The 26372-nt window shown below is 53.8% G+C and overlaps 1 protein-coding gene and 1 long non-coding RNA gene across 9 annotated transcripts; one reads left to right on the forward strand and one right to left on the reverse strand.

The window, feature by feature from the left end:
* VEGFA (vascular endothelial growth factor A) lies at positions 1 to 23828 on the reverse strand. Of its 8 annotated transcripts, none has more exons than XM_087774066.1 (9): positions 22768 to 23828; positions 16656 to 16707; positions 11219 to 11415; positions 9395 to 9471; positions 8948 to 8980; positions 8638 to 8784; positions 6099 to 6170; positions 4816 to 4947; positions 1 to 2525 (listed from the first exon to the last, which is right to left on the reverse strand). In XM_087774066.1, the coding sequence occupies exons 1-9, from the start codon at positions 22831 to 22833 to the stop codon at positions 2504 to 2506; spliced, it is 798 nt and encodes a 265-aa protein (XP_087630192.1). In that variant the 5' UTR covers positions 22834 to 23828; the 3' UTR covers positions 1 to 2503. The 8 variants fall into 8 exon arrangements, with proteins under 8 accessions (XP_087630192.1, XP_087630193.1, XP_087630197.1 ...); XM_087774067.1 differs by lacking the exon at positions 22768 to 23828 and adding an exon at positions 18213 to 18371; XM_087774071.1 differs by lacking the exon at positions 8638 to 8784.
* On the forward strand, positions 22527 to 25319 carry LOC148053254 (uncharacterized). Its single transcript, XR_015708085.1, has 3 exons — positions 22527 to 22622; positions 24920 to 24992; positions 25254 to 25319. It is a non-coding gene; the product is annotated as an uncharacterized LOC148053254 (long non-coding RNA).
* The last annotated feature ends 1053 nt before the right edge of the window (positions 25320 to 26372 follow it).

Raw genomic sequence — 26372 nt, forward strand, 5'->3', positions numbered from 1 at the left:
TAGTGTTAATATCTTTTTTCCCCGCAATTATTACAGATAAACAGTAGCACCAATAAATAAAATGATAACAAATATTAAAATTAAAAAGGAGAGAGATTCAAGATGTAGAATTTTCTATTTTTCCTGTTTCTTCTTTTTACATATATAAAAAAATCGTAGCGTCTATTTAATCCGAATCACACATATACATAAACATATATATATATATATACAAACACATAGCCAAATATATATATAGTATGTAGATGTATATCTAACCCTTGTCTCAATAGGAATGTGTAGGGGTAGGTGTTAGAGAAATTAATTAAATAACTGCCCATAACATGCTACTGACTCTGCCAACAATTGGGGAGAGATGGGACGGGACAACAGGAAGGTTAAATTTATACACAACCAGTACAAATAAAAAAAAAAAAAAAAAAAAAGGAGGTACGGCTTATAAATAGTTGAAATTAAATATTAACAAAGAATACTGAAAAATCCCTACTCTTTAATTAAATTATCTGTTTAATTTCTAATTTAAAAAGGGATATTAAATAAGTATATAAAACACTTTCTCTTCCCTCCCCCCCATCGGAAGCCTCTGTCTTGCGCACGATGCAGCATGAGTATTATACATTGCAGATGCAAGCACCCACCCGTGTGTTTTTTCTCCTTCTGAAAGCCATCAGTCGGATGGGGAGTTCCTAGTGGTTAGTAGTCGCTTGTTGTGAGTCTGTTTTTAGACTGTCTTGTCTTTTTGGAAGCTTTCCGTGTTGTACATTATTAGGCGTTGAAAATTCAATTGCAGATGATGTTTGGCAGCATTCTGACACAGACCGAGTACCTTTTTGATTATTATTATTATTAATAATAATTTTAATCACAGAACTAGATTATATATATCCACATAGATGTACAAACACGCTTTCAGGGGTGTGTGTGTGTGTGCGCGCGTGTGTAAGGTGGGTTTCACATACACCACAGCGTATATTGCAAATACACACATAGCCAAGATTCTCAAATGTGGCTTAGGGATTGCGGCTGCCTTCACATTTGATTCCCCAACCGAAGATGTGGAAAAGGGGGCTGATATTTACAGTACGTCATTAAAAAAAAAATCTTGATGATCTTAAGGGTCAGTCACACTGGGCACGCAAATTGAAGGCAGCAAAAGTTGCTTTCTTTTTTCCCCCCTTCAATCTTGGCATACATATATATTATTTTTTTATATATATATATGTATAAAAATAAATATATATATATAAAAAAGAGAGAAAAACACAAACATACATGCACACAGACACAAATGCACACATTCACATACACACACACACACCCCCCTACTGTGTATATACTTTTGATTAATATCCCTTTCCAGAAATGTTCCGTAAGCATCTTGGATGCTCTTGAGTGGCAGCTCTGTGCATGAAGAAAGCAGACAGTGCTGAACAACTGTGTGGCTATGCACCGGTCCCCATTCTTGCTTCAACACACTGTAGGCCTTGTGTCCTTTTGCAGCCACCAAGGGCGGGAAATCTAGACTCCTGTGATACTTTCTTGAATGGAAAGTTAGTGCGCATCAGCTGCCCACCATCCTTAAGAGAAGCCAGCATGTGTCTCTGGCAAAGTTTCTATAGCGAGTAAAGTCAACGCAAAATGTACACTGACATCCCATGTCCCAGCAAGGCAGGCAGGTTATGAGACGAGTAAGGGCGAAGGTTGGGGGAAGAGAGGGGAGGAGGAATCCTTGATCACGCAGATGGCCATTTCCTTGGCCTTTGACCCATCGCACCCTAGGATGCCGCTCTTTGGAACTCCCTGCCCATCCTCTCCGTCACCTCTCCTCCCTGTCCCAGGCAAGGAGAAGGTGGTTTGTGGTACAGCACACTCTACAGAGAAACAGCGGAGGCCGCACAAGTCAGTTAGAGTTAAGAAGTTTACACCCAACGCTTCTACTCAAGTCCAGTCTTAGCTTGTTTCTTATGCCCCAAGTAGCCCGCTTGTGTCCACAGCAGTCGGGTATTATCCAGTGAAGACACCAATAACATTAGCAATGTTAAAAAAAATAATCAGTATATATATATATATATATATATATATATTATATATGTGTGTGTGTGTGTGTGTGTGTGTGTGTAAGATATACATATATGTATATATAGATGTGGTAAAAATATATATACATATATATATATGTATATGCATGTATACACACATATATATGTATGCACGGGAAAACCCATCAAATACACCCCTATAGTCTTCCTGGCTCTGTTATTTAGCAGCATGAAAAGAAAAATAAAGTAAAACAGTTCAAAACCCAAAGGTGAATTCTGTGCGGCGGGTGCCTTGGGGAATGTTCCTTCCGGAGTCCATCGTCCGTACTGAAAGTGCTGTGCTCTACCGATCCTTCATTTTTAGGGTTCATTTGGATTAGTGTTTTGTTTTGTTTTGTTTTTTTTCTGTCCAGGCGAGAAATCAGGCTCCAGAAACAGGGCTGTTCCCCCTTCTTTTCCGCTGCTCACCGTCTCGGTTTTTCACATCTGTCAGAGAGGAGAGGGAAGGAAAAAAAGAGAGGAGCGGTTAATGTTTGCGATGGGGGTGCAAGCAGGTCAGGGAAGGGAAGGAAGGGAGGTGGCAAATGTGTTTAAGAGCACATGATGTTAAGACATGGCATGACGTCACTGGTGGGGTGAAGTGCTGTGCAGATGGGGCAAAACAGCTGAGAATCTTGACCCACGACTGGGTTGATGAATTCTATTCCCCCAGGCTCACCTAGACGGGGCAGGGGGGGAAATCGGTACAGGGGTAAATTTAGGAGCAGAATCAGAGGCTTCCTCCCAGATGAGCCGAGTGTCTTATTTGCACCCTCTCACACCACGCGCACACAGATACAGACAAACACACAGAAAAACGAGGCTAAGCAATGCATGCAGAAAGACACACTCCCTCAGCTTTCCACCTAGTCCGTTGTTTGGGTTGGAAGCAGCGCAGACAACAAGGCCTCATGCAGGCAAGAAGGTGAAAAGAAAGTGCCTCTCATTCCACTAGCTGCCATGAGCAGGGGTTAGCACCAGAGAACAGCAGCAGCAGCCTGAAGAAGCAGCAGGAGAAATGAGAATTTACCCTCCCCTGTAGGGCCCAATTCTAATTCTATAAGAAAGAGCATGAGGAACTTCAGCTTAACCAGCTTTTTATCTGGAAACAGGTAAGCTACCCACTTCTATGACTCCTTCCTATCTTTCTGGCCAACACACCAGGCCTAGAAACCTCCCTTAGTGCCAATTATCCCACCACAGAGAGGGACTAGTAAGAGAAACTAGTAAACTCCTTCTGCCATCATGACTTCTCTGGGGTATTGTTTGTTTTTTCTTTGTATTTGTGACTATTTCTCACTCTTCGAACTCTGTAGGGTAATTTCCAGTTATTCTGGGGTTTGGGAACAGAAGGAGAGGGCAAAGGCCAAAGTTAGGTCTGGTCTCATGCTTCAGGGGTTATGCTCGCTGGGAGAAGTTGAACTCCAGAAGCTCCTCTATTCTGGCCCCTCCATCAACTACTTTCCCACTGAAATTACAACACCCCATAGAATTCCTCTGTATACAGAGCAGTTTCCACCATGCTGGCAGTGCCAACACCTCTCTGGTTTGGGCACAAAGCATTTTCACACCTAAAGGAAGCACTTGCTGCTTGTAGCAGCCTTAGTCACCTAGCCAATTCCAGGCAGGCAAACGGAGGCAAAAGGATGTCTCCTCTTTCAGGATGTAGCCACAGAGGACCCTGGATCTCTCTCCCTTATTCTCTCCCATCCAGCCACTGCCACTGCAATAGTCTCTTGACAGGAGGAATTTCCTACATCTCTGTGAAAGGGGCCTGAGTTCAGAGTCACAGTCTTGTTAGCAGCCCCACTTCTGTCTCTCTTGGGATAGGTAGGATGATCCCACACCAGAGATGCACGCGCAGCTGGTGCGAGTCAAGAGACCCCACTGAGTTCACCAAAGCGCTCAGGTGAGAACCAGGAATCAGTTTCTGCACACGTCTGTGCCACAGATGGTGTGTGACAGAGAGCACTCAGATGACACGTGCACAGCATGCATCTCCGAACAAACACTAACCACACAGTGTCTTTGCGTCTCACACCTGAAATACAGATCTCTGCCTGTCTTCACCTAGAGACAGACTTAATCCTGCTGTATCCCACGTCACAGCCCTGAGTGCAGCCCCTCAAACCACAGCTCTGGCCGAGACATGGACAGGGAACTGTGAGCACAGTGCAAGAGGACAGCGTGCTCTCCCTGGCTTTTAAGAATAAAGAGGCAAAGGAGAATGTGGGGACAGTCTTGAGGGGGGCTCCCAGCCTGGCGTTCCTCACTCTGCACACAGCAGAGTGTCCGCAAGCCGCATGAAAAGGGCTTGGAAGACAGGGGTGGTCAAATCCTAGTCAGCTAAGGATTTGTCTTTGTCCAACAGTATGCTCAGAGTTGCATATAGATAATGTACAGAGGGCTACAGAACCTTCCCCTGGCTACCTCAGCAACATGAACTCCGTTCTCTTGTTTTACGGGAAAGGATACCATAGATACAAACGCCCTGTCTCTGGGAGCCGTCCCCGTCCAAGTCCTGACAGCACATCTGAAACGCACAGCCGCCCTTTGACACAGGGAAACTCTGTCCTCATCTCAGTTAGCCCCTCTGCCCTCTGGCCCACGTAGGACAGAGAAAAGAAGTAATCATATAGCACTGGTGCCAGAAGTCAGCAGGAAGCAAGCTCCCCCCTCTTTCTCTTTCTCTCTCTTTCTCTTTGTGTGTTTCTCTTTCATCCTTCAGGACACAAACCTGCAAGTGCGCTCGTTTAACTCAAGCTGCCTCGACTTGCAACGTGAGTCTGTGAATTTGCAGGAACATTTACAGGTCTGGGGATCTTGTACAAACAAGTGCTTTCTCCTCTCTGAGCAAGGCTCACAGTGACTGCAAAAAGGCAAAAGGAAAGATGTCTAAGCTACAGCGCTTCAGCAGAAAGAAAATACACATGCAACACCCTAAACATCAAAGCAATCCCCTTGCCCCCTCCCGCAGCCCCCATGCTGCCCACTGGAGCGTCACGGGCTGATGGATTTTCCAGCAGCACCCCGGCAGCCCCAGGACAGCACCCCCTTGCATTAGCGTAAAGAGAAAGAAAACAGGCTCCCTGCACAGTATTCACAAATGCTGCATTGGATCCATCGGCACAGGCCAGAGGGAGGAAGAAGGGGAAAGCAAGGATGGGAAGGTGAGAGGTCCCAACCAGCTATTGACGTATCAATGAAAGGAGTTCTCTCTGAAGTGGGCTATTCGAGTAGAAAGAGGCCAGCGGCTAAATGAGTTAAATACACAGGGTCTCTCCTCCCCTGGAAAGCAGCTGGGCTCCAGCATCACGTGCTTACCCCTGCAGCTGGCACTGCCCTGCTTTCTGTAAGCCCCATCCCAACCTTGCTACCTAGGAGTCTCCTACAGAGGGGCCATGAAATTACAATGCAGAATTCTGTGAACCACCATGAGAGAGGCAGAGCGAAAGAGACAGAGACAGGGAGAGAGAAGCCACCAAATCCAGCAGAGAAAGAGAGGAAGAGAGAGACAGAGAGAGGCCCCCCCCCCAGTTCCCCAGCACCCCCTCTCCGGCTTCCCACCATCCCACCTCTCCTCTCCGCCTGTGACTCCACCAGACACGCACGCACACGCGCGCACGCACGCACGCACACACACATGCACGGCAGATGCCAGCCTGCCTGTCGCCAGTCATTGTAGCAGCGAGGGCACAAGACGAGTGGGGGAAAGCTGACGACAGAGTTGCAACCGGAAAGCGTGGAAAAGAGGTGCAGGGCGCTCGCCCACCCACCCGTGCTCTTGTGCTTTGGGAAAATGGTCGCCACTGATGATTAGAGAGAGCCAAGCAAGCTAAAGCCACCTTCCCTGAGATGCCCTTAGTGCCAGAGCGGTGCCACCACCAGTGCTGCCCCCGCAGGATCTGCAGCCCACCAGTGACTGGGAGGGGAGGGTGAGATTTGAGTGAGCAGCAAGCAGGCGGATTGGTTTGGGGAGAGGGAGGGAAGAGAGTCTACAAGCAGAGGACACAAACGTACAAGCTGAGTGGTTTGTACCGGCCTTTCTTGCGCTTTCTCTTTTGACCCTTCCCCTTTCCTCGCTTTGATTTTCTGGAAGAAAAACAAAAAAAACAGAGAGAGAGAGAGAGAGAGAGAGAGAGAGAGAGAAGGCAAGGAAGGCGGGGAGAGAGAGAAAACGGAAGAAAATGCAAGGAAGAAGAGAAAAAAAAATACAGCCATGTGCCTTGCTGGGAGGGGGGAAGCACACGAGGCAGGACTGGAGGGCAAGTCCCGAGGCTGAAGCACAGATCTCCACCTCGCACACACATTCACCAGCCCTCCTGCACTCCTGCCAGCACCGCAACCAGCCTGCCCACAGCCAAGCCAATGCCAGGGGACTCGGCAGAGACCACCTCCAGCAGGGCTGCTGCCAGCAGAGGCGGATCTGCTGGAACCTCGGAGGGGCACCTCGCCCCTCCGGAGAGGGGCGGTGGGAAAGGGACAGGGGGTGAGGGGGAAGGAACAGAAAGCTTCGTGAAAGCATCACGCAACCGCAGTGAGTGCAGACAACCGTTCCAGGCGACAAGCGCGGGCGCACGCCAGCTGACAAGAGGCAACCTGAGTGGAGGGGCTCTCCCCAGGGAAAAGGAAACCACTCTGACCTGATGCACTGCCCGGCACCGGGCCTAGGAGGGGGCAGCCGAGCTCCCACAGCTCTGCTGCAGGGCTGGCGGTAATCCCGACTTGGGGTGGGAGCAAAGGGGGCCTGGCCTCAGCACCCTGCAGACACGGGGAGAGACCTGGTCTACGCAGCAGTGCTGTGTGGGAGAGGGCTATCTAGCTCCAAGGCTCTGCTCACCCACCCCACCTCCTGCTTGCGGTTCAGAGGACTCCAGGAGACCTCGCTGGATGTCTGCTAACATCCCCTCTGGCAGCCTCCATCCTGAGTACCAAAGGGGAAAGAGGGAGGCCTGACCTAGTTATGACACCCAGGAGATAACCAGCAAGCAGCTGTCAGATCTTCCCTCCTTTCCCTCCCTCCCCTCGCCTTCCACATGGACCTGCTAGACAGATGAGTGGACGGAGCCAAGGCACTGTCTCTCTTCTGAAAAATTCACCTGTTGCTCCTGACTCCTGGGCAGGAGCTGGGACAGGCAGGGGCTAGGAGGTGCAGGCCTGGACTCTAACCATGGATCCCTACAGGCCAGTGAGAGCACAGGGAGGGAGGGAGGCTGGAGCCTGCGCTGCTCCTTGAGCCACGTTAGCACAGGACCAAGGGAGGGACATGCAAGGAGAAGGCCCTAGGCAAAGCACCAGGGCTTGTCAGGCAAGTGAGCCCCAGCACTGTGGCAGTTCAGCAAAGGCTCCCTCGTTCCCTGGCGCAGCCCACCTCGGGAGGGAGCTGTCGAGGGGACATGGGGGGACAGAAGGGAAAGCACCATGGGTGTTTCTTAGGCCCTGTTCAAGTCGTCTCACTGGAACGAGTGTCAGAGCATCAGCTCGCTCCCAGCCTCTGCCCTACATGTCAGGAGTCACAGGGAGGCGGTGAGGGGAGGAAAATCGACCTGAAGGGAGGAGAGGGGCACCAATATAACAGGACTTTCAATCCAGCACAAATCAAAGCACACCAGTCTCTCCCATCCCTTCCCTTCCTTCCCCGGGGAGTGCAGAACCAGCAAAGAGCAGGCAAGGTGCTGTTAGAAGAGGAAAGGGAATGCAACGCAGTCCGCGCTGGCTGCTTCACCCACACCCCATCCTCACCAGAGTTCACACAGACCCAACTCTTGCACACCTTCAAACCACAGAGCCACACAGACCGACCATCCCCGACACGGCCCTGCACAGAGAGGAGTGTTGGCTGCACGCAGCCCGATGTAGCCAGGAGCAGATTTCCAGGGGGAGGAGGAGAGGCTGGAAGGCAGCTAGAAATACACAACCACCAGGAGAGGGGTGAAAGAAGTTCTCTCACTCTCCCGCTCGCTCTCTCTGTCTCTGTTTCAGCCTCATCTCCCAATATTCACCCTCTTCCTCTCCAACTCTGCACCTCTAAATGGCAGAGTCACTATCCCAGCCATGCGCAGTCCAGCTGACCCTCTCACCCAGAGAGGTCACTCTTTCTTCTCGATGTTGCTCCACATTTTGTCACCGTCCCTGCGACTACTGCAGGACGAGAGCTTATTTCTCTACTTTCCACAACCTTCTTACTTTGGGGAGGAAGGAAAGGGAAGGTCGCTCCTTAACCTCCTTCAGGTCACCCGAGCAAATCATCAGATGGAAAAAAAACTCTCATGAAAGCCTCCACCAAGACCCGGCTAGGAGATCCACCTCCCTTTACACCCTCCTGGGCCTCCACCCAACCAAAACCAGCATCACATCCTGCATGGCATCAGTCCTGCCTTCACCAGGCCTCTATTGCCACCTCTCCTTGTAGTCAGCAGAGTTCCTACCCAAGCTGCTGTGAAAGAAGCCAGCAAGTACTCACTCAAGCAGCAAGAAAAAAATTAATAATAAAGAAAGGCAGCGATTTGCAGTAACCAGAAACACCCCAGGAAGAGGGAAGGGAGAATTGGGGCTGCACCTTGAATCCATTCTGGTAGGACACACACGACGGGACTTCCCTGACTCGGGATAAAGCATTAGGAATGACTGCCATGGCCGTGGGTCATGCAAGCTCCAGGTCTGGGGTATGAAGGAAGGACCGTCAGATCTGGGTTTCTGTGCCCACCTGGAACGGATTCAGAGTGTCGCCCCATGCACTACCATACGCCATTTCCAAAAACACCTTCTCAAAGTGAGCTTCTCCAATCAAAGAAAAGGGCAAGGGGCAGTGGGGAGAGGAAACGCCAACCAACCACCAAAAGAGAAAGGAGGAAAGGCTTGTCACTTACTTTTCTTGTTTGTTTTTGACATCTTTCTTTGGTCTGTGGGGGAAGAGAGAACAAAAGCCTCATTAGAAGGGAGCTTACCACATAGGCTTCCAGTATTAACCCCAGTTCCCGACAAGTCCAGGGAAGGACATGTACAGCTGGCTTTGCAGGATGCCCATGGCACAGGTTAACTGGTCCTTCTCAAAGTGTCTGCTCTCCCGTTGCACCTCGCTGTCAGCCAGTGCCAAAAGACCCCAGGCTGCAGGCTAGCACTGTCCACCTGTGACATCTAGAGATGGAGGAGCCTCGCCAGCAAAGGACTTCTTTTCCCAGGCTCAGCCATCCCACTGCAAACCCACTGAGGAGACTGCAGAAGCCTCTGGACAACAGTCCCAACCCAATGTCAGAAAAAAGGAAAGGCTCAGAATAAGTTTATTGCAAGAGGAACCAGTGCTGCTCCATTCTCACCTGCAGTCACATTTACTGTGCTGTAAGAAGCTCATGTGCGCTATGTGCTGACTCTGATGGGGTTTAATTCTCATGATCTGGAATGAAAGAAACAGAAAGGGTCACTGCCCATTCACTATTTATACTCACAGCTCCAAATCAGCCTGCTGCACAGCAAAGCATTTGCACCCAGGTGCTCCTGGGAAGAGCATGGCAGAGTTTGAGCTGGCTTTGAGGCCCCATTCTCCCAGTCAGGGAAGGCCTTTGATCACAAGCAAGCGGCAACACCAGGCTCGTGCCAAAGCTCTGTTTGCTCATGCATGCAAGGTGCCAGCACTGGTGAACTGCCTTGGAGACAGGCATGGGAGAGGGCATAATACCATGGCAAGGTTCTCACTGAGCCATCCCTCGTCGAGGCCAGAGAGACATAACAGAGCATCCAGCCTGCTCTCACATAGAGGCATACTTCAGTCTAAAGCAAAGGCCCAAAGCAAAAGCTCCATATCCAACTCCTTTTCACTAAGCCACCGCTCCTTCCCAGCTGACATCTCACTTTCTCAGTGACTCAACACACAAAATAAATCTGGTGATCGGTGCTTAAAACAGCCCTGCAGAGCCAGACATTGGCCATCCCCCAGCCCCATGTGACTCCAGGGAAATTATATTGGAAGCTATGCATGCATTTGTCAGTCTCTCAACCCAGAACCTGGCTGGACCACTAGCACTAACGTTTGCACCAGAGATCTGCTCAAGTGCCTCTGACCCTTTACAGGCATGTGGGCACACCAGCCGAAAACTGTAATTCAGCAAGGAATGGTAGGAAGAAAACCATCCCTACCTACACCATGCAAGAAGGCTTGGGCCCAGGCTAGAGCCCGCAAGTGGAAAAGCAGTAGGGGGAACCACAGAAGGGCCCAGACAGGTTCTCCACCAGAGTTCAAGCACAGCTCAAATGACAAGTAAAAAGAGCTTGCTGGTAATGACGTAGTCCTGCACGTCTCTCATCCATGTCAAAAAGTGATGGCAATATTTGCAGTGGCCATTCAAGAGGCTAAGGGACAAAAGGGTAATTGGCACCAGCACCATTGTGGACACAAGCTGGGATGCAGGCTGGCAGACAAGGGCAGTGACAAAGCTCTCTAAAGCAGGGTTTGCATCTTCCCCACGTGCCCAGCCTTTGCTATCACGGCCACCTCTATCTCTTCCAAGGAATGAATTCAGCAGCCTCCAAACAAAGGAGGAGGACGCGCAGAGGCAGAAAGGCTTTTCCACTTGACACTGAAGCAGTCTGTTTCTTAGAGCCCCTTTCCACCCCCGCTGTGCCAATGTAGCTAATGACCCAAATCCCCTGCTCTGTTGGTAAAGGCTGACCTCACATGCCCTCTGGGAGAGACTACTGACAGGCTTTCCCCTTTTGCACAACTCAGCTGCCTTCAGAGCAACAGCTGTGTGGACCAAATTCAGAGTTAAGGTGGAACAAGGGCCCAAGGAGTATCTTCTTTGGGGCCTCAGAGATAGCAGCATCAGAAATGCTCTTTTGCATTCTCCAAGCATGAAGTGCTCCTTTGCAGAAATGCTCCTTTGCATGCTCCTAGCTACTGAATCTGAAACAGATTCTCCTCTTAGCCTTGAATAGAGATGGGCAACTTGTCTTTTAAACCTGCATGGTGTAATGCTGGGCACAAGGGTCAGGAGAGAGCTGAGCCCTCCTGATCTGACAATCTCCAGTTCCCTGGGGTAGGCTGCCCTTCCTCTGAATGAGCTGGGAGCTGGGACCTGGAGTGGCTGTGATGGTTGACTTGCTTCCTCCACCCAAGCATGCCAGCTTGCAAGCTGGGCCCTCACCTCCATCGTGACGTTGTACACATCCACAGGGACACATTCTAGGCCCTCATCGCCGCAGCAACCTGCACATCTCATCAGAGGCACACAGGATGGCTTGAATATGTACTCCACCTCATCAGGGTACTCCTGGAAAATGTCCACCAGGGTCTCAATTGTCCTGCAGAAGCTGCGCTCGTAGACTTCCAGGAATTTGATAACTAAAAGAAGGAATGAAAGGAATAAGTTAATGCAAACTCAGCTCGAGAATGTCTAGTGCTTCGCCCCTTAAAACGAGCCAGACAGTTGCAACACATCTACCCTATGCTCTTCACTAACAGTCTTGCATGCCTAAGTCCTTTGTCTCTGCCCTACACACACACACACACACACACACACACACACACACACACACACATCAAGTGGGGAAGAGAGACAATCTCTTCCTACCACTGCTTCAGGGCAGAGACAAGATAGAAGAGCCTCACAATTTGCTTCCCTGGCACCATGATGCGTTCCATGGGTGCCTCCTCCCCAAACCCCTTCTCTGCTATCCCCCATACTCTCGGATATGCTGCCACTAAGTGTACTAGCTCAGCCAAAAAGCACCTGAGGCTGCTGCAGATGATCTGCACTCTGGACTAAGGCCCTTCACCGGTTTGCCTTTTACCCCCTTTCAAAACAGCCAGTGGATGCCCCAGTGGGTTTTAGAAGGCAAGGGGATTAAGCCAGAAGCATCCTTTCTACAGACCTCGGCGCAGAGACACTTCCGAGAACAAGCAGAGGGTTCTGAACCACGCATCTTCACTCTTCCCGTCAGCTACCTCTTTTGCCCATGCAGAACATCCACCTCAACAGGCCACCTCAGAACCACGACAGCACCTGCTACAAGTCACAGCCTCCGTGTCTCCACACTGACCACTTTCCCAGACGAAGGAATCAAGCCACCCACGGAAAGATTCAAAGCAAGCCCACAGCACCCCCAGGACTAACTAGACCATATACTTGGCTACTGAACCACAATGAGGCAGTGTGGGAGGGGGAACAGGGTGGATCTGCCTTTATCCCCTGCCTTCCCTCTGAATGAAGCAAACAGTAACTGCCTGCGATCTGCACTGATTTCACAAGCCTTTCTCAATGTTTCCCAGTCTCTTGCCAAAGCTTCGTTTTGCTGCTTGGTCAAGGGTTGGAGAGATTTAAAGAGATGAGAGATAGGATAGATAAGTACACACGCACAAAACCCAGCTGCTAGTACAGTTCTGCAAACAGTGAGTACCTGGAGCCCTCCAGGCCTCCTAGCTCTACCAGCAGGCAGGCAAAGGAGGATGCCTCAAATGGAGCAGAGGATAAGAGTACGCACAAAGAGACAGTACCTGCCCTATGCTGTTATGAACTAGAATGATCCACCTGTACAGCATGCAGAGTCCTACAGCACCAAGGTTGATAACTCTGAGTGATAAGCACAAACTGCTTGCATCATGGAAAAAAATGGTCTCCGGTAAGCGTTTCTAAAGTGCCCTGAACTTGTGACAAACTGGCATAAAGGTTACTTTGCCACAAAAATGCAAAAGCTGCAGGGCTTGGAGCTCACAGCCCGCAGCTAATTGTTGAAAGTTAATTCTAGGTCATGCAGAGCTGACAGTGCCACAGCGCTGAGAGCGGGTACAAGAGGGGAGGAGCTCCTATCCAGGGAGTTTGAAGTGTCAGAGACCGTGAGCAGCCATTGAAAGAGAAAGTGGCTTGTGAAAGGGAAATGTAGCCTGGCAGGCATGGACTGCTTGTTGGTATTCCTCATCTAGAAGACAGCATGTTTCTGTTCCTTGTCCCTTCCCTTCCTCTTCCCTCCTCCCCTAACTGCAGTATGCCTCCTGTCTGTTCTCCTATCTTGTCTGCAGCTACCTCCTTCCTCCTGTTCCCCATTCAGAGTGACCTTAGTCACCGCCTATGTTCCAACAAGTTGAACAATTTAATATGTGGGAAATTCTGCAGGCACAATGACAGCCACTGAGCTGCACTGTTGATTATTCACACTGTGCCAGCAGAAATGACCTGGGTACTCTGGTAGTAAAGGCACAGTTCTGGATAAAAATGCTTACAGACCTACGTCGAGGGGAGGGAGGGAAGAGAAGAGGGAGGGAAAGTAGCAGTTACCTGTGCAGATCAAATGCTGCTCACCGCAGTAGTCTGGGGCACAAAGAGGCAAAAATCGAAGCAGAGTAGGAAACTGAAGTGAAACTGATTCACGCCTGCCACACTTTCTAAATGTTTGCACCCCGCAAGCAGCTGGATTACACCAGAGAATACAGACTACAGATTGGCCACAGAACAGCACATTCAAGTTCTTCTGCAGAGCCTTTACTTTCACGGCTGCGCCCTGATGACTACACTTGAGATCTGGGAGATCTGACAGGACCAAATCGTTCCCATAAAGAATCCGGGAGTTTCTACCTTTACTTTAACATATGATGATTTTCCAAAGTCTGAATCAGCCTCTGAAAAAGGAAACGGGGAATCTTTCTCCAGCTGCCAGTCTGAACGTCCTGCCACGGAAGGCACGTTGCCCTGATTTTGCTGGACACAGAGCATTCGCACACGAGACTGTGCAATGCTCCACAGTTCATTTGCGCAGTTAGCACCCAAACCGGAGAGTATGACCGAGGTACAGCCATCCTCACAGCAAAGCCCTGCCCCTGCTACGGTACCTACACTTATTCCTATGTACCAGGAGTCGTATTCCACACCTTACCGGGCTGATTCAGTCTGTGCTTCCTTTCCATTGGTTGTGTCAGGGACGGAAGGAGGTCTGTCTTTCATGGGGAAACACAGGAAGGTCACTGAAGGACTAACACTGCTTGGCCTGCTCCCTTCCTGCAATTTGGGCTTCAGCCCACGTTAAAAGTTAATCCTGCATTTAACCCACACCCCTAACCCTGCAAAACACCTTCAGATTTGAGTCAGAGGTTCTTCTTTGTGAATGGAGGGGGAAGTAAGGTTAAAACCCAGTCAGGGCCCACATTAACTCTTCAGGGCAGACACAGCCACAGCAAGCAGGATTAAGTCCAAATTTGGAGCAGTCAAGTGGGAACATGCTAGACTAGAAAAGGAGCAAGTCTATGATCATTTTGCCTCACCCCCCCCCCGTCAATGGCTTAGCAGCAATACAGACACACTGTTCTTTTAAAAATAAAAGTGCAGCCACAAGTGCTGGTGGTTTCCTTTATTTATACCAGAAAATCTTTTCTCGTGGAACAAACAAAGAGTGTTTGTCTGACTCCTCTACAACTTCCCGTGCCACAAAACATGTGGAAGGCTCTCTTGAGCACAAAAGGGTAGGGGCTGAAGCTAAAATTACAGTCTCCAACCAGAGTAAGCCCATCCCAAATAAAAACCTGTCACAGCTCGATGTCTGAGAGCAAGCACAAAATGGCCAAAGACACAGAATCACCTTTCGCCCCAGCCCCAAAGACCCCAAGAGCTTCAGTGGAAGGAACTGCAGGACTGTCCTTGTGGAACAGAGGCACATCATCGTCTCCTCTTCACAGAGGAGAAACTGAGGTACTGAGAGAGGACCTCCAAGGTCATACAGCAGGACAGAAGTAGAGCCAGGAAGGTAATGCCAAGAGTCCTGATTTCTAGCTCACAGATGTATCTGCATCGCAGAACCAGAAATAGTAGCACCAAGGCAATGGCACCAAAGTCTCACCGCTCACATTGCCAGACCAACTTCTCCCGTGATCCCATCAGCCTTCTTGTGACAGGGAATTAAATTCTGTTTGATTCTTCCCCTCCCCGGGAAGGCAGTCGGACACAACAAATGGCACAGATGAGGACACTAGCTCTTTTCTACCAACAGCAGAGGACTGGTTACCAAAATAAGCCTCACAGCAGGCTCCGTCTTGACCCCTCTGGAGTCACCGAACCTTCTTCTGTTGACTTCAGCAGGAGCAAGGGTCAAGCGCAACAGGCGGCAGCCCGCCAGCAAATCAGAAATTTTGCCTGTGCAAAATGGACACCTATCCCAAAGAAAGCCTGCTACAAACCTCCGGCAATGCACATGCAGCCTGTCACACCAATGAAGTTACAGAAATTGAAATCGAGAGCGACAAAAAAAGAGCCAATCTGGGCCCACACTGCTAGAGCCCTCTGCTGACCTCCAGCTGGAATAACGCTGGAGGTCACAACCCGTGGGGACCCTGCAAGACCTTCGTCAGACCCTGCCATGCAGCGAGTGGTCTGCTCCGCTACGAAGGTATGGGGAAAACACGGTCAGGATGGTCTTAAAGCAGCTGATGATCACCTCAGCCTGAAGGCTCCAAAGTCCACAGCCCTTTTACCCCACTTCTGAACTGAGGACTGCAGGCCGAAAGCTGACCTGCGGCACCGCACGGGGCTCCACTGGACAGGGCGCTTGCAGGAGGCGTCTCTGGCTCACCTGTGGGCTGACCGCTCTTCTGGTCCGCATTTACTCACACAAACCGACGAGGCAGAGGACGCTGCCACAGCCTGGCCTTTGGCCAGCCAGAGAGACACAAAATCACAACGGCTGCAAAGGCACCACCATGTTTCCTCACCAAGCAATGGTCCTGTCCCTCCTGGACCACCAGCAATGAATTAAGCAGAATATATCAGATCACACTGCCATCCCCCAAACCAAACCCTCTAAGCCTGCTAGCTTAAACCAGAGTAAAAGGGTGTATTTTTCGAGCCTGGCTCTATACAGTGCTTAGCAACATCCTGCCTGGGGGGTACCCGGGACCGTCAGAAGGCACGACTCTGCAAAAATCACCTGGGCTGCCCTTTTTTCCTTCTCTCCCCCCGGAGACCTGCTGCCTGGGGAGAGTCGGGGCGCTGCTTCAGCCTTTGTTCGGGGATCAGCCCTGGCCACCCAGCCGGGCACGGCCAACGCCGCCGGGGAAGAGGTGGGCGGCGAAGATGACAAATCCCTTCCTACGGCGCTGTGGCGAATCCCTAGCAAACTGCTCGCCGCTACTCGGCTCTTTGTGTGCGCGCACGCGTGTCTGTGTGTGTGTATATATATATATATATATAAAAAAATGAGCATGTGTATGTGCACGAGCGCACGCACGCAGTTTTGCTCAGAGTTGTGGGAAGCCAGCGGCGGGCTGGGCCGGCCCTGCTGCCCGCCCCTGCCCCGCGGGCGGCCGCCCTGGGGCCCGGCCCCGCGGCCACCAGGGCCCCACGGTCCGGCCCCGGCCCCGGCCCCGCGGCCGCCCCCGGCCCACGGGAATGGGGGGACGCGGGGGGGCCGGCGCCGCCGCCGCGAAGGGGTTAATGGCGGCGGCGCCTCCCGCCGGCAGCCCCCCGCCGGCAGCCCCCCGCTCCCGCCGCCGCCGCTCCCCGGGAGGTGGCGGTGTTGGCCGCCGGCGGCTCCCGGGGCTCCGGCCTCCTTCCCCCGAGCCCCCGGCCGCCCCCACCCGCCGGGAAGCCGCCCAGCGCTTACCTTCATTGGGTTTCCGCTCCCCATCCCCCAGGGCAGGAGCAGCCTTCGACAACTGCAAAGATAACAGAAAATCGGTCACAACGCGGAGCCGTTACGCGGTCCCGGGGCGCCGGAGGGCTCCCGGGCCCGCCGCTGCCGCCCCGCCGGCGAAGCCCTTCCCCTCCAGCCGGCCTGGCGGGCACAGAGGCACCTTTTGTTCCCCCCGCCCCGTCCCCCGGGGAGCCGAGAGGGACACAGGCGGAGCGGGCGGGACGGCCCCGGGCCCGGGCCCGGGGCAGGCGGGAGGGAGGCGGCCGGGCCTGCAGCGCGGCGGCGGGCCCGAGAGAGGTCCCGAAGGGAGAAACGCGTCCCGCGGGAGGCGCTTTCAGCCATCACCGTCAAACACCAGAGAGCAAATCTGGGCCCGGGGGAGAAAAATAACGGGGGTGACCTTCTGCCGCCGACATGACCGGCCGGCCTGGGCACCGCTCTTCTCCCCCGGGCCTCCATTCCCCCCATAAAGGTGAATCCGTCCCGGGAGGGGAGCAGGGAGGGCAGAGGAGGGGGAAGGGCGGCCAGGCGTGAAAGGGCATCGCTCCCCTCTCAATGTCACACACGTCCATCGGTGGCCACCGAGGTGTCGGTATCTGGCCGGGTGTCAGGGCGATTAACTGTGACAGCACCGCTTCGCCGACGAACGCCACCAAACCGCCCGGGTTTCCCTCCCTTCCCTGGCAGGGAGGGCACCGCATGCCCTCACCTAACGGGCCCGGTCCCCAGCCCCTGCATGGCCCGCCGGCAGCGCGGCGCCCATCCCTGCGCTCCCTGGGACAAGAACCAAAAAGGCCCCAAGCTCTGCCTTCGCTCCTGCTGTCCTGTTGGGACCGGGGGCATTTCCACACCGCTGACACAGGCAGGAGCGGCGACAGGTAACCCACCCCCAGACCAGGACGGAGAAGCGTTACACCGTTCTACTAAGGAAGCCCTTTTAATTCCAGGTGAAACAAAAACTCCACTCTTCCTGCTCTGCGTGAGGGTTTTAGCTCTGACGCAACTTTCCAGCCAAGTCAGGTTTCCCCCTGCTGTTCTGTTCTGAACCAAAACCAAAAAATGCCCAGCTTTCTTCACTTCTCCGAGGTATGTTGCCACCTGCGTGATGCCATCCGCCCCAGAACCTGCTGCCTTTCAGCCAAGGCCCGAAAAGAGCGTGGCAACACATACGCACAAAATAGTGTTTCATCAGCAATGCACTGCATTTGGGCTTAGCAAAAGGCCCTCTGATCTCGTAGCTGGAGACAGGACCGAATTGAGCAGGCAAAGTCCACCTCAAGCTCACAACAGGGATCTGCCACCCAGGGTCTTCCAGGCAGCCTTGTGCACAGGGCAGCACCACCGTCCAAGCAGCCCAAAGTGTCAGCTTTTAAAAAGAGGGGGCAAGAGAGCCGGCGGAGCCCTAGAAGCCCCTCTCCTGGCCATTCCTTTGTGTCTGCGCATAGTTCCCTTTGTCTAAGGTCCCCCCGACCAAACTCCTTGCTTCTCATTTCAACAAAAGCCTTTCTGTACCTGGGCATAACTCACCAGCCCAGACCTGAGCCACCCCATGCGTGGATCTGTTTCTTCTCCGGGAAGGAGAGGGCTGTGTGCCCAACCTCGGCGTTGTGACGACAGTTTAAAAAGCAGGTTCCTAGAAATAGTTTCATTCCTGAAGTGTGAAGGTCACTGCAACAGCACAAACAAAATGGAGGCAGCGGAGGTTGCAGTGGCCTTCCAAAGCCACTCAGCGCCTGACAATCTATGGGTCAAAAGAAAACCGCATCAAGGGCAGAAAAGCCTCCATCTGTGTCGTAGCACAGGAAGAGGATCACGAGCCAAGTCAGTTTATCCAAGGCACAACGCCCCCAAGACCTTTCGCAGAGGGATTTTTGGTTCACACACAGAATGACCGTGGCAGACTGAGCAAAATTAGCTCGGAGACACCTTGAGGGTCATTCTGCCCATTCTCTGTGCGAGGCTGCCCAGCCGGCTGCCAAGCCCACCGCCTCCTCACATGCAAGCACACGTGGTGCACAGGTGATGGGAAGCAGAAGCAAGCCGCACACTTTTACTGCTCACCTGCGCCAGGCCAGCATCTCGCCCTGCCCCTGATGGGCTGGAGCAGGAGCCAGAGCGCCCTCCCAGCGCTCACCCAGACCTGGGCTGCGATCCCACCCAGAGGGCAGGAAACAAGATCGGTAGGAAGCCTGCAGAGAGCTGCTGAGCACTGCCAGGGGAGCCCTCTGCAGAAACCTGACAGGCTTCCCAGAACTACCAGTAACATGCTCTCTGCTCACTCTACCAAGAAACTTTTCTGCCCTTTCCTCAGCGCCTTCCACCTGTGGCTGGTGCCTTCAAAGCCTGTCCACAAGAACAGCAGGAGAGGCAGGGGTTTTTGCCTTACTTTAAACCAGGCTGCTACATATCAGACAGGGCAACGGGGAACCAAAAGCCTTCCAAGGCACAAGGAGGCCCAGCGTGCCCTTCGGTGGGAGCCTGAAGGTCACGCTCTCCTCTGCTGGCTTTTGGCATTACCCAAAAGCTCTGTAACACAATTTCCTTCCAATAGATTTTCAACATTTCCCAGAGGTGTGGAAGCAACCCCTGGGCTCGAGAGCAGGACAAATGACCCCGGGAATGGGGGTGACCAAGGGGAAGCTTTCTGTGCCCTTTGCCAGTCACAGCAAATGCACGTCCCGCAGCAGAGTAAAACCCTCCCTAATAAATAAACCCACCTCGCACCATCCCTGTGTCTGCACCTTCCCTGTCCCCTTTCTCCCCCAGTCCCTGTCCAAAGCAAATTATTCTCTGAAGGGAGAGAAAAGGTTAATCAAGCCATTCCTCTCTAACCATCACCCCTCTCACCACCACCACCAGTACTCATTCTCTCCCTTCCCCTCCCCCTAATCTGTGCAGCCTCATTAAAAGAGCTTTGTAACTGTTTAGGACTGGAACAAACAATCCATCCACTTTGAGAGGGACTCTGGGACAGGAGTTAAGGCACTTTTCGTCTTAGGCGCTAGAAATTCTTCTCAGCGGTTTCTACTTAAGGCGGGGAGGGGGGGAACCAGGACTCACTGCACTCCTTCTCCATTGTACATGCAGGCAGAGGTCAGTAATCCCACAAGCTGCCAGCACAGCCGAGGCACCTCTGACACGGAGCAGGACGACAGCAGAGCGGATTTGGGGCGGCTCAGGAATCAGCGAGCCCCCCTGAGGTGTCAGCATGGGCTTCCCTCTCCCCTGCTCCCAAAGGAGCGCGCCTCCTCCCAGCCTGTCCTTGGAGCACGGGCCCGGAACGGCTCTGGGGAAGGTGACCCGCTGCATCCCAGCCGCCTACGGGTTGGGGAAGCAGGTTCTGGTGGCTCCCCATCGTGGCCTGGCACAGAGGCACACCAAGGGCGGGGAGCCTGGTGGGTGTGCGATCATTAGCAGTCTCGTCACAGGCTGGCTCTCCCTACCTCGGTGTCTGATCGCTGCCTGTTCCCTATGGCAATACAGCTGGTGTATCTAGGTCCCTCCGCAGTTCAGGGCAGGAAGGGAAGAGTTCCCAGACCCTCATCAGGGGTGACCTGCCACCAGGCTGCCACTGAGACCCTCAGACAAAGGAAGATGGGGAACGACCTGCCATGCCCCCCGTTCTCTAGGAAGGGGGGACTGGAAGGGGACAACAACGCAACCTCTCTGACCCCACAGGGCGCGAGGACTGCGCACCGCAGCTCAGCACGGGCAAACAGCTGGGAAGGTGGCACTGCAAAACCACCTTTTCCTCCCTTTCCTGCACAGAAAGGCTATTGCCACCAGCGGAGGCAGACACCTGTGGCATCAGCGCCGCCCAGCCCCGACCGTGACACGATTTCCCACCGTCCCGGCCTGGCTGCAGGAGCGACCGTAACAACTCCTTCGGTCAGGAGGCATCCCCCTGCCGCCTTCACCAGGGGAGCGCTGTGATTCAGTGTCCCTCCTCCTTCACCTTCAGGAAAGCTGCCTGACACACGCTGGTCCCCACTTTCCCAACTCAGCCCTGCCAGGGCTTTTATTTCATGCTCTCCAACGTGCCTGGCTAGCTAGATAGGTTTTATTCAGCACGACAGTCAGATTAACAGTGCAGATAAATATTATCATCAAAGCACAAAACCCTAGTCCCGGCGTGAAGAGTCATGCCTTCTGCCATGCCCAGAGTCATCGTCAAGCTGCCTACGTGAGATCTGCTAGTATTTCTAACGTTCCCATCACCGTGGTGCCCAGGCGACCAACGGACAAATAAGGACAGAACCGAAAGGCAGACCTCACCGTCCATCTGCCTGAGCACTTATATGGCCCACATCACCCAGCTATCCGAACATTTCGCCGTCTCTCACGTATCTATCCCCGCAATATTTCTCCCCCAACCCCACTGCCACCCCGTCATTCCTCCCTGCTTTTTTCCCCACCGTTATCCTCCTCCTTTTCTCATCGGCACCATCCTCCTGCCTAGGAGAAAAGGCAGCATGAGGCTTTTACGCGACTCCTGAGGACAGACAGACCTGGACTCTACCTGATCCGCCGTTTCCTCCTCTGGGGAAGAGGAAGGGGAGGGGAGAAGGAGCAAGGGGAGGGTTAAAGGGTATTATCACTAGACACCGATACGGAGTTGTCTAACCTATAGCCGGGGAACAGACGCTACCGTACAAGTTTACTGAGGAGCTGGAGGCAAAAAAAAAACCCCTTTTAGATGACGGTGGAAAAACTCTTGGAGAGCGGAAAGAATCGTCCCATGAGCCAAACCTGGCAGGCAGGCGGCACGGAGCTGCTCTGTGCCACGCTCGAGTGAGAGCTGCGCCTGGGTTCCCATCGAGCACAGCCCAACGTGCGGCTGTCACTGGAGAAAGTAGAGATATAACAGGCTAGAAACAAAGCGTGCAGTGCCTGCATGACTTCAGTTACAGCTGCAATGGCTCCTAATTGGGGAGTTACCTTCCAGCATCGGTGCTGAACAAACAACACGAATAACTGATTAGTTTGTGAGTGACATTTATTTTCACAATCGCGGGAGATGATCTGGCCCACGTTCTCTCCAAGTGCCGAGGAGAAATGGCAGGAGAGAACTAACCTGTTATAGCCTTTAAAACGTAATCCATGCCTGCCTAGGGAACAGCCACTTTCACGTGGGCACTCTGTCTAAACCCCTTAATATCTCTTGGCAACACAGCCCTCTTGACTCTTTAGAAAACAGGCAGATTTACAGGACAGGTTTGCACAGAAAGCTGCCTTTCTTTTTTCTTAAAAAAAAAAGAAAAAAAAAAGGGGGGGAGAAAGAAAAGGAGGAAGAGTTGGTTTCTAATCCCTCAGGAATGACAATGAGGCAAAAGTAAAAGTGACTGAGAAGGAAGAGGAGAGAAAAAATGCGCCGTTTTGTAATCTCGGTGCAGGAGATATGTATTTTGAAAAAAAAAAAAATCAATCTGGAAGAAATTCAGGATCCATTTTGTCCTCTTTGATCTCTATTTGTTTTTCCGGCTAGGTATTTTGAACTCCACTCGGCGGCACGAACCCGAGCTGGGACCCAAGGCAAACACGGCCGAAGCACCTTTTGCAATGTCAGGAGACCCGAGGACGGGCGGCGAGGCTGATGCAAGAAGCCAGCGCGCTGCCTCGCTGCCTCCCTGCCCCGCGCCGCGCCGCGCCGGGGCCCCGCCACGGCCCCGGCCCCGGCCCCGGCCCCCGCCGGCAGCCCGCGGCCCCGCCGCCCCGGGAGCCCCACGCCGGGGGCCGCGCCGTGGGCGCGGCGTGCGCGGACGCTCCGCGCGGCGCTGCCGGCTGCTCCGGGGGCCTGCGAAGCGCCGGGCAGCGCTCCCCCCCCCCCCCCCCCCCCCGCCCCGGCTGCAGCATTGCACGCACGCACGCACACGTGTGTGCGCTGCAGGCACCCACCCGCGGCCGGTACCAGCAGCGCGGCGGCACCGCAACGAGCAGGTGGGAGGCGGGGGGGGGGGGGGGGGGGGGACGCGAAAATAAAAAAGGGGGAAAAAAGAAGTCTTTTCCGCCGCCCCCCCCCCCCCCCCCCGTACGCGAGGCACAAAACCCCCGTCCCGCCGCCGTCCCCGTCCCCGCCGCTTACCTCCGCGCTCTGCAGATAGAGCAGCGCCGCCAGCCCCCAGTGAATCCAAGTGAGCAGAAAGTTCATGGTTGCCGGCGCACGCCTCGGAGCGGGGCCCGCCGCGCTCCGCCTCGCCGCCGCCCCGCCGCCGCCGCCGCCCCGCCGCGCTCTCGCCCGCGCCTCCTCCGTGCCCGCCGCCGCCGCCTCCTGGGGTGCCGCCGGCCGGGCGCTGCGAGGGGCTCCGGGGGAAGGGGGGTTCCTCTTCGGGGTCTCCGGTTTCACCCCTCCATAAGCCCGGCTCTCCGCCGGCCCCCGCTGCTGCTTTCGGTGGGCGCTCCGCCGGGCCGAGCGCAGGCTCCGCGGCCGCCCCGCCGCCGCCGCCCGGCCCCCGCCGCCGGGCAGTCCGAGCTCCACAGCGGCGCCCGTCCGCGGCCGCTCTCCCCGCGCCGGGGCAGGCAGGCACCCGCGCCGCGCTCGCTCGGTTTCCCGCACTCACGCCAAAGTTTGCGCGGAAAGTTTCAATGCATCTCTTTTCCTGCGCCCCCTCTTCGCGGCGGCTGCCTCCGGCGGCTCCCCGAGCCGGGGTCGCCTCCCCGGGGGGAAGGGGCTGATCCCGCCGCCGCTCGGCCCGACCCCTCTCCGCAAGTCGGGGTGGTGGTGGCGGAGGGGACGAACAGAGCGCTTTCCTCCTGCCCTCTCTGTCTCTGCCTCTCTCTCCCTCTCTCTGTCCACCGCTTTAAAAAAAAAAAAATCAGAATAGTAATATAAAAAAAAAAAAAGAAAAAATCCAAACTGGCTAGAGAGGGAGGGAACCGGGGCAGGGGGAGGCTCTGCAGGAAAGGGAGGGAAAAAAAAAGAAAATCCCAGCGGATCAAAGTATAGGTGGGGAAAAAAATAAATTAACCGAGAGGATAAAGCAAGGCGGCAAGCCAACAGCAGGTCCCGGTGCCCGGGGAGGGCTGCTCCCGCGGCGCGCTGTCCCCGGCGTGCGCTCCTGGCCCCGGCGCGGCGGCGGCCCCGCTCCGCGCACTCCAGCGGCGGCTCCGCGCAGCGCCCGCTCCCCGCGCAGCGCCCGCCCCACCGCCCGCTCGCCGGCGCTCTGCAACGGCTCGGCGCGGCCGCGGGGAGAGACGCTCCGGCGAAGTCCCACCCTCCCCGGCGACTCCCCTCCCTCCTCCCCTCCCATCCCTTTCCGCGCTGGGCGAAAAGGCCGCGGAGGTAAAGGGGTGCGCGCCCCCGCCGCCGCCCTCCCCGCCCGCCCCGCTCCGGGCCGCAGGCCCCCCGCGGCTCCCACCTTACGCCCCCGGCCTCCCCGCCCTGCCTCGCCCCCGGCCGCCCCACGGGCCGCGCTCCCTCCACCCGTTCTGCCCTGCCGATGGATGCAGTTCGGGTCAAAATTCACCTTGCCCGTGGGAATCGCTCCAAAGTCCAGCGGAGCCACTTGGGGGGAGGGGGCAGCAGGGGACAAATTGTGATCACAGCCACCACCCGCCCCCCCAAGGCCTTCGCTTTTCGGGTACGGTGATTTCCTAGCACCTATGTGCTAAAGGGGGGGGTCATCCTCGGTTGGGTTTTATTTCTTGTTATCCAGTGCCAGCCCGCCTTGGCTCAAGGGGCCTGCCGGCCCTGGCCGAGCGGTGCCCCCGTGCGCAGAAGGGTGTTCTACTGAAGGGGTGAAGATTTTGCCAGACAAACCCCACCCTGCTTTTGGGGAAGGTATGTGAGGGGCAAAAAGGCAGCTTGGTCTGGCTGGGGCTAGCGCAGGCATTCCCCAGCTGAGCTCCTTCGCTCCTGTCACATGCAAAATTTCCTCATACGGGATATATAGTAACAATACGAGTGTGTCAACGTATGTAAATCTCTCTCCTGCCACCGTCCTCCCAAGGACCTTGGGTGGTGGACGGAGTGGAAGTCCAGACTGGCAGATTCCTGGGGCTCACCGTGGGCTGGAGGAAGGGGAAGGGGAAAAAGACACGGAAGAAAGAAAAGGCCATATTATCATTAGAAAGCAGGTATTCCAGTGCTGTGCCACGGAGTCCTACTGATACAGGCAAAGCGTTGGCTCTACAGAGGCACCTGCTGGCTGAGGGGAACACAGGAAACAAAAAAGAAATAAAAATCTTTGCTTTCAGTAGATCTTAGACCTGTTCTTCCCTTTGTTTATTTTTTAAAGATTTTGTGTCACCCGTCGGTGTAGTGTGTGGGGATGTCGCCTGGGTCACACCGATCCCGAGGAAGGCTGGGAGGTGAGTGACAGGTCGGTCTGAGCAAGGAGCAACTCCAGCTCCCGTCCGGCCCCGCCGTGGCCCCGGTGCCCACGGCCTTCCTTCTGGGCCAGGGGAGACATCCAGCCGAGTGGAAAGCCTGGAGGAAAATATAATCCCTTTCCCCTCAGGGATCATGTTACTACAGAGGAGTGGTGGGTGTTATTCAAACACTTGTGAAAGAATACCTTTTTCTTTGCTCTCTTCGTTTGTTTTTTTTTTTTTTTTAACTAATTGTTGCAGAGGGTTTCTGAAGAAACAAATATCCATCCGAAATAACCGGAGTTTCCCGTACTCAGAATGCAATTGCCAAAATGTCCCCCAAGAGACAGGGAGACCTCAAGCCCCCCCCCGGGAAAAAGAGGGGATATTTCACTAACTGAAGGTAAAGCCAAATTAAAGTTCCCAGAGGCAGGAACCGCTTCTGACTCTGTCACAGTTCACTGTGAGCAGCTCCCTCCTCATGCCGGGCCTCTGCACTTCAGATCAGCAGCAAGCAGAGAGCTCCCTCGGCACTTTTGTCTCTTTATTTGGTAGAAGGTCCTAGCTGCCTTTTCCCTTCCTGCTAGGTGAGCGTTTTATGAATGAAGGTAGCTCTACTGCAAATGAGCTGCAATTTTAACGCTCCTCCGGATGGACGAAATCCCTCTGGCTGCTGCTCTGCTGAAAGTCCCCCACAGAAATCTCACAGAAAAGATTAAATCCACGAGTGGCAAGGGGGAGACTTATCCCCTTAAAGCTACAATGTACTGTAAATAATGTACAGAACCCAGCTTCTAAAATTACCACTACGGGATTGCTCATCTCATCTTACGTTTCATCTGGATCCTGTGATCTTCCCACCTGCCAACATCCTGTTACCAGGAGAGCGGTGTATGTGAAGTTTGTGCAAATGGTCATGTACTTGCCTGAATTCTGGCGCCAGTAAGGACATTCATGTGCCTTCCATGTTAACGTTACACCGTAATAAATACCGATATTGCTATAGAACCCGCAGTGTTCGTGCTAAGCGCCGCTCACCGAAAAAGCAAATCAGTGCGTGTCCAGGCTATGCTTCTTTATTAGCCTTGTTATCTTTCCCACGTCAAAGGCTCCTGAGACAGAAAGAAAGATGGCATCGACAGGCAGGATTTTAAATATGGAATACCTAAAAGCACGAGCTCCATGTTTAGGCACTTAAGGGAGGACACGTGATTTGCAAAGAGGCTGAGTGATGACTTATTTGGAGCTGTGAGACGCTGAGAACTTTTAAGAAGCTGACCATAATTTAGGACTTCATCTTGCAGATTGAATTCAGTGGCAGCTTTGGCATTGACTTCAAAGGGCACAAGATCAAGCCCTTATTTAGGGTCTCAAAATACA

Source organism: Nipponia nippon, unplaced genomic scaffold (genome assembly GCF_047370975.1).
Source record: "Nipponia nippon isolate SJK-2023a ecotype South Korea unplaced genomic scaffold, ASM4737097v1 scaffold_4, whole genome shotgun sequence".
Classification (NCBI taxonomy): domain Eukaryota; kingdom Metazoa; phylum Chordata; class Aves; order Pelecaniformes; family Threskiornithidae; genus Nipponia; species Nipponia nippon.